The sequence below is a fragment of the Chrysemys picta genome, chromosome 5, assembly GCF_011386835.1.
Source record: "Chrysemys picta bellii isolate R12L10 chromosome 5, ASM1138683v2, whole genome shotgun sequence".
Lineage (NCBI taxonomy): Eukaryota > Metazoa > Chordata > Testudines > Emydidae > Chrysemys > Chrysemys picta.
In genome coordinates, this window is record NC_088795.1 from 89,974,520 (window position 1) to 89,986,305 (window position 11,786).

General features: G+C 42.2%; 1 protein-coding gene across 3 annotated transcripts in view; it reads right to left on the minus strand.

Annotated features, from left to right (window-relative positions):
* TRMT9B (tRNA methyltransferase 9B (putative)) overlaps positions 1–7,489 on the minus strand; it is a 46,046-nt gene extending 38,557 nt beyond the window's left edge. For 2 of the 3 annotated variants that reach the window (XM_005299145.5, XM_042841921.2), the window contains exon 1: positions 5,935–7,489. Coding sequence is in view for 1 of the 3 variants with exons in the window: in XM_005299148.4 (XP_005299205.2) it covers positions 5,935–5,972 (38 nt within the window). In the remaining 2 variants the exon portion in view is untranslated. The remainder of the gene's footprint in view (positions 1–5,934) is intronic. The other variant, XM_005299148.4, reaches the window with a different exon arrangement.
* Positions 7,490–11,786: the final 4,297 nt, after the last annotated feature.

Consider the following 11,786-nt stretch of genomic DNA (forward strand, 5'->3'; position numbering starts at 1 on the left):
AGCCATTACACACATTGAATCTATTTTCCCCATGTTAAGTATCCTCACACCTTCTTGTCAAACTGTCTGTAATGGGCTATCTTGATTATCACTACAGAAGTTTTTTCTCTTAATTAATTAGCCTCTTAGAGTTAATAGGGCAACTCCCACCTTTTCATAGTCTCTGTATGTGTTTATATATCTCCTTACAATATGTTCCATTCTATGCATCCGATGAAGTGGGCTGTAGCCCACGAAAGCTTATGTTCAAATAAATTTGTTAGTCTCTAAGGTGCCACAAGTACTCCTGTTCTTTTTGCGGCAACAGACTAACACAGCTGCTACTCTGAAACCTGTATAAAGGAAAGATTACCAATTAATGTTGATGCTTGTTCTGAGCTAAAGCAGTTATGAACTTGTAACCACAGAAAAATCCCTATGTGGGGTTTGTGGTGGGGTAGTCTGCCCATTAAGGGCAGTACTTCCTACTGGTCAGTCCTGTCTGTCACATGGCATGGCCCTATAAGAGTTTGGGGGGTGGTTTGACACACAAAGCCTGAGGAGATATGGGGAGAAAGGAAGTAGTAACTGCATCTTTAAAGGCCTGGCACCTGGACCCTTGCAGAGGGTGGGGCAGCCAGCTGTTACATAGCCAATAAGAAATGAGCCGGAAGAAGGGGACAGCATACATGTTATTCCTCCTTCATAGTAGGGCAGATGCTTGCAGACACTGCAAGGAGTAAGAAGGGTCCTGAGTTAATAGGGAGCAGACAACAGCAGGAGAAGGCAGCTAAACCTTCTGAGCCTGAAGACTAAATGGGACCAGTTAAGAAAGATAAATTGCAACCCAGTTCCAGGAGGAGAGCTGGATACTCCTAGTAAAGAGTGGGACAATAACTGCCTGAAATACCCAAGCTCCAGGAGGAGGGGCTGAGCCTCCTGCCATAAAGAGAGACAAAGACTGAGAACAGAACTTAGAGGACAGACTATAAAGGAACCTGGAAAACCAGAAGCATCTTTTGTTTATTTGGAACTTGTTATGGCCCCTTTGTATGAGGTTTTGTAATAAACAAGTCCTAGGGAGGGTATTATTGAGTCACATGTCAAGTGTGTCTGAAGTGAAGTTATTGGCTCCCTGAGAATGGAAACTGAGGCAGGGAGTAAGTGCAGTGCCCACACTAACTCAGGGAGGGGGATGGGCGCTATATGCCCTATGACAGGTTTGAGGGAGTGACTCTTACCAGTGTCCCTGCTGGAGTTGGGAGCAGGGGTAATCTCTTCTTCAGCATGCATGTAGTTTCTTTTATTGTTTTTAATGTTTTCTCTGTAATGCTTTCACCTTAATACATGTGCTGGCATATAAAGGGCTGTGTGCTAACTTGTAATTGGTGGCAGTTATGCTATGCAGAAGCCTCTGAAGAGAAAGCAAAACAGAGATGCCCTGGCTAGGCAGTCTGGCTTACTGGGAATAACCGTGCCGGCAGGGAATTGTTCAGTCTGGGGGAAAAAAAATTGGAGAGAGAGAGACATAAGTCTCTGCCCAGGAGGGATGACAACTGAGACCCAGAAGCCTAAAAGTGGGTGCCCTTGCTAGACCATGGAGGGGAAATACAGGTGCAGTTGCCCTGAACTGTGACAGTGTAGACTGAACTATTTAAATAAACTGGGCACTACTACTTCTTTAAAAGATGTAAATAGAATGGGTTTGATTCTGCACATGTAAAAATATCAATAGATTTCTGAGCATTATACAAATAGCATTATGTTTACAGGCATAGCTGGAGACAAACTTCTAGATGTGGCTTTCTCACATACATGCTCCCCCCTCCGCCTTTGCCCAATATGCGGACATACACTTGCATATCTAGGCCCTGTTCCTGCAAAGACTTAGACATATGCTTATTTGTATGCACTGTGAGTAGTTTTGACTTTTTTGCAGAATATTTTGTTATTCCACTTTCTGATTCAGCAGTCCAGAATGGATGGCAAAAACCTGCTGATCAAAACTTATTAATGGAGACTGCTCATTGGCTGTCCCTCTACTACATGAATGATTCTAAATTTTGGAATCTGCTCCCTAACTCTGAGGGTGGAATTGAGCCCAATCATAAAATAAGATTTAGAAAACTTTCAAATGAGAAAAATTATAAAGACTAGCTTGTTTGTTTTCTCTACAAATGTAATTTCACTTACATAAATGAATGAAATATATATATATAGCCTTGGAATGCAGGGCCAGCCCACAACATTTTGGCACCTGAGGCAGGGAGCTCAAATGACACCCTATACCCCCTGACTTTTGCCAAAACTTTGAAAGGTCTCAATTCTGCCTTCTTCCTGTTCTACTCCTCTCATGGTACTGCTCTGCTACCTACCCCAATAAAGGAGAACTAACAGTTTAAAATGCCATGTTCAAAAATTTTAAGTAACACTTAACTTTCAAACGCCTGAACAGCAAATGTAACTTTTCTTGTCTGCATAATAAACACTGGCATTTTTATCTGTTTGAATAATCAAAGTGGTGCTTTCCATGCCTTCTTGGTTGCAACGATATGAACTGCTTCCTGATGAAGGTCCACAGTCTGGGCCAGCTCATGCTCTATTGAGATGGTTGCAAGGCCGATCAGCCTCTCCTGTGTCATTGTGGAGTGTAGATGTGTTTTTATTAACTTCAGCTTGGAAAAGCTGCGTTCTCCACTGGCAACTGTTACAGGAAGTGTTAGAAGTATGTGCAGAGCAACGAAAGCATTAGGAAAGAGGGTGGTCATCTTATGTGTGCACATATATTCCAGAACAGCCTTTGGAGTTGATCCTGCTGAAATGCATCTTGAGGGAACATGAAGTTTTTCACTTGCTGTGGCCCATGCAGTACAAGGAAGTCCCTCAGGCTACTGCTCAAGTGGGTCCACAGTCCTGGATCATCTAGACTTAAGGAACTAAACTCAGCAGCAGCTGTTTCTTGCACCTCCACCACACTGTTCTCTGATCTACACTTTTCTTCAGGAATGTGCATGGTTACATCCATTTGAGATGGCGATATGGATGCTGCAGTAGCTGTCAGGTCACCTGCACTCCTACTACCTGGAAGATCAGGCATCTCCTCACCACTCACATCCTCACTGGGTCTGGAAGGCTCACTGTGAACATTTGTGTCTATGTATCTCAGGAGAGCTCCTTCCTGCTTAGATAGAAAAGCTTTCTTTGCTTTCTTTCTTTTCCTGAATGCTGCCCCAGAGGGGAGTTTTCTTCTTTCACTCATGACTGCTGTTCTGTGCCAGGTATAGTGGCTCTCAACACTCAATTGAAGGGGGCAAATAAGCAGGGTGGTAGCAGGGCCTGAGTGAGGGAAGATATCAGCGTCTTAAGGGCCTACTACTTCAGTTGACTGCCTGTTCTCCTCAAGTGGGTTCAGAGAAGCAGCAGGAAACAGGAAGCTCCCTGAGAAGCTGGTGTTAATTAGTCCAGGCTCCTGCGGGTGCTAGAGAGGTACATAAGAGGCTCCTCCTCTTCTCTCTCCCTGCAGCTCCTGCTGCTTTCTGTTATTTCCTCTCACCTTTTCTCCTGCCTGCCTGTTATGTGTCTTGTGCCCTCCTTCCTCCAGCACAGCACTCCACCATCTCTGTGCATCTAGAGCAGAGAGAATACATATGCACCAGCAGCAGACACAATTTTCTACACTCTGGGTCCTAATAGCGCCCCCCCCCCCCCCACACACACAGTCTGGCACCTGAGGCGACCACCTCAGTTCACCTCAGGATAAGGCGAGCCCTGTGGGAATGCACAAAAGCCCTTTGGAGGATATTTTTGACACAGGTAATATTAAAATGCATAGCCAAATTATCTATGCAAATGTAGTTGCTTCACTTTTGCATCTCTCTGGACAAGTAAAATGACAGCAGTGCCTTTGAAATATCTCTGTATATAAGCTATGACAAAAAGACAACGTAAATCATCAAGTCTTTACTTTTAAGATCAGCACATTAATTTCATCTTTAAAACCATAGTTCTTCTTGAGTTGGTACAATGGATCAACTAAAACAGATTTTCTACAAAGAAAGGATGTGTATAACTGAAATATAAATAGTAGCCTGAAAATAAATTGTAGTAATGAAAAGCATTTTCTAAATACTGTCCTTCAAAAGAATCTGCCTTTTGGATTTTCCAAGCTCCCACAATGACCTTCTCTACAGCTCGTGTGCATAGATCGCCTCTGGTGTTTTTCATATCTCTTTCCTGATTCTCACATTCAGAATCATAAACTGCAGAGGCATAATTCACATGACAGCTTGGTAAAGTCAAGATGAACAATGGATGTCAGCATGGAATTTCAGCCTCTGTATCACATCAGCCCAACAGCGCTGTTGAAATAATTATGCTCATCTCTTTCTTTGCAAAAGAAAGAAGAACTAATGCCTGATTTTCAGAGATGCTGAGCACCTGCAGTTACCACTGAAGTCAGTGGGCTCAGGGGCTCGGCATTTATGAAAAATCAGACTATAAACTCTCATGAGACAACTATTAATCTGCAACACTAAGGACTGTGGAATTACAAAAGCAATACTCGGATAACAATTTGAATATACTGCTGAAGAATGAACAAACAGAATATGTCACTTCACTGATTACTTGCTTTGAGTTGTAAAAATGGCTTATTAAAATACTGCTACATAAATGAAAAACGTATTCAACTAAGGTAACTATTGCAAATTCTGTATATTCTCAGTAAACCCACTCTTTGTAACTGGTACTAAATCCAACTATCAAAAACAGAAATAACATGAAAATACACAATTACTTGGGAAGTGTCAAAAGCTAAACAGATTCCAGGTTACAGCATATAGCTTCCCAGGAGGCTGCTCAAGGAAAGTGTGTTTGGTTCATGCACATGCAAACACTAGCTGAGTATTAAATATGAGGGGAGAAACCAGCTAGTCACAGCTGAGCAGCTACACTGCTGGCACATCAACCAGGGTATAGACATAGCTGATTACTATCACGTTTCCCTGTCTCGAAGTGGACCCACCGCCTGAACAGAGAGGCTAAGAGAATATTAATAGTGAGATTTTTATTCTTTCCCTTATCTTAAGTTGGCACATCTTGCAGTGCCTCCAGCTGAAGGGGAGGAGAGGGCAGGGAGGGTGAATGAAGCTTTGCAAAATAATTAAAAGTTTTCAAGAGCAGCAAAATAGACAAAGCAGCCAGTAAGCAGCACAATAATCCACCTCGGGAGCAGGGATCTACAGCCCTGTAAGAACCCAAAATCATGAGACCCAGGCTGAATCCTGAGTTCCCCTTTCTTGGCTTTTGTTAAAAAGACTTGACCTATTTTCCCTTCAGGGAACGGAAAAGTCACACAATTCAAAGCGGCAGCTCGCCAGTATGACTGAGAGTTATTGATTCCAAAACAGGGAGGAAGAGGGAGCATGGGGAAGAAGTTACAGCAGGGGATAGTAGAGTGGAGAGAGAGAAAATACAGACACAGTCAGGCAGAGAAGTAGACATCCATACATTCAATCCAGAGAGCATAAAGACATATGGCATTCACATCTAGACCTAGTGTTTGCAAAGTATATAGAATGTGTGTGCAGTATATAGCTATACTTACCATGCAGTGTGTGTCTGTGCACAGCATATAACTCTACTATGCAGAGTGTGGGCGCACTCTATAGCTATACTATGGTCTGTGTGTGTGTAGGCAATAGCTATACTATGCAGAGTGCATGTGTGTGGTCCATAGCGATACAGTGCAGAGTGTACACAGTATATAACTCTACTGTGCAGTGTGTGTGTGTGCGGTCTATAGCTATACTATACTGTGTGTATGGTCCATAGCGATACAGTGCAGGGTGTGCACACCCGCTAGAAGCCTGCATGCCATATCGCCAGGAGGCGGCTCGGATTAGCCGCGGTTGCCGGCTCCATCTCAAGGGCAGGCTGCGGCCCTTCCCCGCTTACCTGCACCTGCCGGTGGGTGGCGTGGGGAGCTGCCTCATCCGCCGCCTCTGTCCGCGCACCCGGTGCCGGCTGCGGGCGGCAGCTGCTGCATCCTGCCCTGGGAGGCGGTGCCTGCCCTGCTCTCCCCGCTGCCCGGCTCCGCTCGCGTCCTCCCCTCCCCCGCGCTGCCTGCCAGGCAGCCCGCGCGGGGCAGCGGCGCGGGATGGCGGGGGCCGCTCTCCCCGCCGCCAGGCTGGGAGCGAGCGGGACGCGGAGAGCGCGCAGCCCACGCCCAGCGCAGCAAGGTGAGAGCGGGCGAGCGAAGCTGCTCATGTGACCCCCTGCCCGCCTGGCGCTGCTCTCGGGCCCGGGGCTCCGAGCCCCTGCGCTCGCTCCCCGGCCTGGGGCGGGCCGGGCGTGGCTGAGCTGGGAAGAGCGGGGGCTGCACACCTACCAGCCCGCGGAACCTATAAATAGGGAGACTTGGTTCCCCGGCAATGGAAAGGCGTGGGCGAGATCTGCTCCAGGGAGAGAGCAGGAAAGCGATAGCGGGAGATACTGCCTCCTCCTAACTAGAGCTGGCTGCAGGCGTGAAAGAAGGGATCCTTCGGGAACAAACGCCCATCCACTGAGATGCTGCCCCCCTCCGCCCCAAAGAAGGCTGATGTGACGGGAGCACCAAAAGTCTTACATAAGCATGAGCTTTCTAGCAGATGGGGAAAGAGCAACCGCACGTTGACGTGAAGAGTCGGGAAGATGAAGTCAGAGAGACAGGAAAGTGACAGGGGACCTAGATCCCAAGGGGAGAGAATAAATATACCAAGTATGATTGTTGTTCTGAACTAAATAGGGTCCCTTATTGGGTTGGTCTCAAGTGCACTCCTTAATACTGTGAAAAAACTGAGCAGCTGAAGAATGTAGTAAAAGGGATCATTTGAGAAGAAATGGGAATATTCTGTTAATTGGAGTCAGGAAGGGTCTCCTGACATGTTTGAGTCATCATTCATAGGATTATATTCTTTTTCTCCCACATCTCTGGCTCGGCTCTTGCTGCTAGCCCTTAGCTTTGCTCTTGTGGCTGGAAATTTACAGGCCTTATGTTAAGCAAATGTCAGGATAATCAAGCCCCAGGAGTCATTCTTGAACCCAGTCTTAAATTTTTCTCTCCTTTTTCCATGACATCTGCCTGTCCCTCAGGAACATGGTCAGAATTCATCCTTACGTTGATTCTCTTGTTTCTGAAGTTTTTATTCATGCTGTAGTCAGTACTCATTGTTACAATTTCAATTCCCTTCTTTATAGTTTTTCTCTAACGAATGTCTCCCACAAGTACAGTATCTGTCTGTAACAAGGTTTTATTTCTCTGGAGGGTTTTTATGATTAATGCTGCCTCCATCATTCTGCATTGCTTGCAATTGTTCCATGCTGATTCCCATTGTAATAATTTAAACACAGTAAATTATCATGTCTTATACTCTTAAAAATATGTAACATTTACTAGGGTAATAAACAAAAGAGAATCTATTTATACACAATGAGTGGAATTTTCAAAAGTTCCAAGTTAATTTAGGAGCACAAATCCCATTGACTTTCACCAGGACTTGCACTCCTAAGTCACTTAGATGCTTTTGAAAATCCTACCCACTAATGATAGTGTCCAACGGACAAATAACAATACATAAAACTCACGAACACTATAAACACCAAACTGGAGAAGCATACAGATAGGAAACATGAAACTAATACTGTATTAAATATATCGGAACTATTGAGTAAAGTTCAAAGTCTTGGTCCTTATCTTTAAGGTGCAATATCCTGGGCCAGCATATCTAAAAGATCACCTAAAGCACTAGGATGAAATCTGTGTTTGACAGCTCTGCTACTTGGGCACAATGGAACTTTATGCCATAAGGGTAAAGCTTGTCCATGCAGGAAACAGAACTTTCTTGAGGGCCACTTAAAGACTGTGGAATGAATTTACACAGGAACTAATTGGTATCGCAAACATCATCACCTTCCAAGCCAAGTGTAAGGTGTACTTCAATCTGCCGTCTCTAAAATAAACACAGAGTAGTTTTAAAAAAATCCAAACCCTGCACCGCATACACAATTTCCCCCCTGACAGAGCTGGTGCTAGCCCAATGGGGGCCCTAAGCAGGAATATTTTGTGTCTCTCCCACCCCCCAATACTAACACTGGCAAGTTCTTATAATAAAAAGTGAACAGGGCATTCCTTTGCGCTGCTCGGGGCCCTAAGCAATTGCTTAGTCTGCTTATGCCTAGTGCAGGCTCCACCCCCTGTGACGAGGAAGAACGAATGAACCACAGGTGATAGATATCAGTCACATAGCTCAACACACTACTGAATGGTGCCTATATTCTATGCTGAAGAGAGTGTTAGAAGAACCTATGTAAAATAGAATACTTTTATCCTTTAAGCACCATCCATCCACAGTACTCTACTAATAATAAATTACAACCCAAAAGCCTAAGTTAAGAGAACATGAAGGTTGCAAAGTCAAGCACTCAAAAGTTAGGAAATGCCAGAATTAAGAGTTCCTATGCAACTTTAATTCACCCCCCTTGTGCAGTATGATACAGAGGTTTATTACAGTATCACATACTATTTTTTTCCAGTGGATCCCTGCCTCATTCAGTGCATAGGACAGAAAGGGAACGATCAGGATTGTGTAGTAAAAGAGACTGTTGTCTGTATAGCACCTGCCTCAATTTTTGCAGAAATTGGAAAGTTTAAAATTCTGTAAAGTGTCAAGCATGTGAAATTAGCTAAAAATACACATTCCTTTATGTTCCCACCCACCCGCTTATACCACTACTACATTCTGGGACTCCCTACCTCTTCTTTGTTACTTCTCAAAATGGGAGCTTCTCTTTACCTTGTATTGTAAAATCCATATATCTGGAACTCTTTCCACTGGATAATCTTTTTTTATTTTTTTTATGGTGAATTAAATAAAAGTTTTGACTCAGTGGCAGCTTTTACTATTTTACACCATCTTTTCACTCACTTTTCAGGTGCAAGGCAGTAGTGAATGAGGTCCCATATCATAAATCTTTCGATCAAGGCCAGTTTCCATAATACTATACAATGCTATGTTTTTTTATAAGCTCCCTTCATACAGAGTACCAGCTCTCAAATCACAAGCTTTACAGTGAGAGTTATCGGTAAACTAAATCAAAAGGAAAACATCAATTCCCTGATAGCATACTTATTAATTAATGGCACACTGGCTTATTAGAAATGAGGCAGTGGTATATGAAAATCTGGATACTTTGTTGCAAGTCTTAGCTACTATACTTGGTTTTCTTCCAACAAAGTGTCACAAGGTAAAGTAGTTGCTTCCATTTTAATGCCAAGTTTGAAGACTTTTCAGAGACTTATTTTCTATCATGATGTAATTATTAGATAATCATTGAAACTTTATCTTAGTACATTTGGTCTGCACATGAAATTCATAAGGTTGGGAGTTTTCTTGATCTTCAGTTTAACAAGATGTAAGTGTTGTGCTGCTTGTAAAAAAGTTTCCCAGCTGGAACTACAAATTGAATCATACAGAGGTTTTAGTACATGAGTGTACATAGGTTAGCATTACAACAACTGATTTTATTTTAAAGAATCTGTAATTTGTGTTAGGAAGTCAAAATATCTAAATCTCAACAGCAGTAGAGTAATGTACACTTTATTAGGACTTGCCTAGGGGAGTAGAAATTTTGACTGAGTGAGTGGGCCTAGGGAGCCACTTGTGGGTCAGATCCATAGAGGGATTTATTTGCAGAGGGATTTATTGTGAGTGAGTGGAGTGAAGCTATTCCATTAGAAAGTAAACCTGCATGCATTTGGGGCCTGGCTCTGTGGGTGTTGTTTTTTTTCCAACCATGCTAGTACATATAATGCTCAGGAAATTTGGTGTTGGAGAAATTTTTCAGCCCGCGGCTTTCATCTCTTACCTCACAGGGTTGCTGTGAGGATTAGTTAGTTAAGAGTTGTAAAGCACTTTGAAGATTATAAAGCATTATGTTGCATAAGTGCTAAGCATATTAAGTATTACAGCCAAGCATTAATACCCAACTCCTGTTCACCTTACTCACTGATTTCAGTGAAACTACTCACTCAATGAGTTTCCCATATGTAAAGCAAGCAGCATTTGTCCCTGGAAGTGAAAGCTAGATAGGCATTTCATCCTATCACAAAGCTAAATTAGATTCCAACTCTATGAGCTTTCCAGAAAGTTTAACTAAAACATTATAATTATGAAATACAGTAGTAGGGTTCATCCCAGAAATCTACATAACACAAAGGCACCCTAACTGATGTCAGGGGGCCCAATTCTGACACCCTTATTTAGAATAACTCCTACCTTACTCCTGAGTAATACCATTGACTATGTTAGGGGTAAGGTACAATTCAGTAGGACAGATCCTCAGCTGGAGTAAATTGATGTAGTTCCACAGAAGTCTATTTACATCAGCTGAGAATCTGGCCCAGTGTAAGGGTAGGAGAATCTGTCCCAGTCATAGTTTTATCTTTATTTCTGTTCAGTTTTGACTTAAATCAATCAACAAAACTTTGACATAAATGTATACATTCAATGAGTTACTGACTACTCCAATGTAGGGTCAATGTGCACAGTAAATTTTCCATCTGGCCTGCAGTACAGCTTAGGTTTCTTACATAGTTTTATGCTGCAGAGTCTGTACAATTTTTTTTTAAATGTTAGATGCAACCTGGAAGTATTCCAGTATATATTGAGGCTACCACTTATGTCAGTATAACTTATGAGCTATTAATTCAATCGATGGGAGAACTCTCTCCCGTCGGCTTAGAGCAGCTACACAAGAGAGCTCTAGTGTAGCCATAGCCTTATTCTGATCAGTGTAGTTAAGCTGAACTAACCCCCAGTGTAGACAGCTGTAGGTCAACAGAAGAATTCTTCCATTGACCTAGCTATCATCTCTGGGGGAGGTGGATTAACTGTGCTGACAGAAGAATCCCTCCCATCACTATAGTGAGTATAGACACTGAAGCCCTATAGAACTGCAGTTGTGCTACTGTAGCGTTTCAAATGTACACAAGCCTTGAGTGAGAGAAAGTATGAAAGAACCTTCACAACAAATGAGATCGTCAGTCATCCAATTTTTTGATTGCTTTGTAAAGTTATATGGATACAAGTAAAATGTTTAAGGCATGGCTCTCAGCATGGTACTGTTGCTGGATGAGTCAGACAGCACACATAATATTTATTCATACTGGCCTTTTCCTGTTTAGTTCTGGAAGAAAAAAATATAGATCCATCCTAGAAAAATATAAAAGCAATATTAATACATTGATTATGATTTTGCTAATATTCATATCAGCTATTGTAAAGTACAGTGGATATTCATACTGGAAACTTCACATGTCTATTGGTAACAGCTATTAATTATTTTTTAAAATTGAATATATTCCTTTCTAATTACACACATTTAAGAGAAATTATGCTTACAGTTATAACAAGGAGTCTTTCTCCTTAACATCTGGAATCTAGTAAGTAATTACTATAATTGTCATTAATATGTGATGTTTTGTATAGTCTGTAATATATGTTTATGTAACACATGTATTACCAATTCCTGTTTGTTCTATCTCTTTAGAAGGTATCCTTGTTTCTATATATTTTCTTTTCTTACTTTGTATCTATGTTTACAAAATAATAAAACTTATTTAAATTAAAAAACATATATTCTCCTTAGAATTTCAAATTTAAGCACAACGGAGAAAATGTAACCTCGGTGAGTCTTCAGCCCACGCAAAATCTTAAATCTATTGTTCAAAGAGCTGTTCTCCTTGGCAGCACTGAAACATTTTAGTTTAT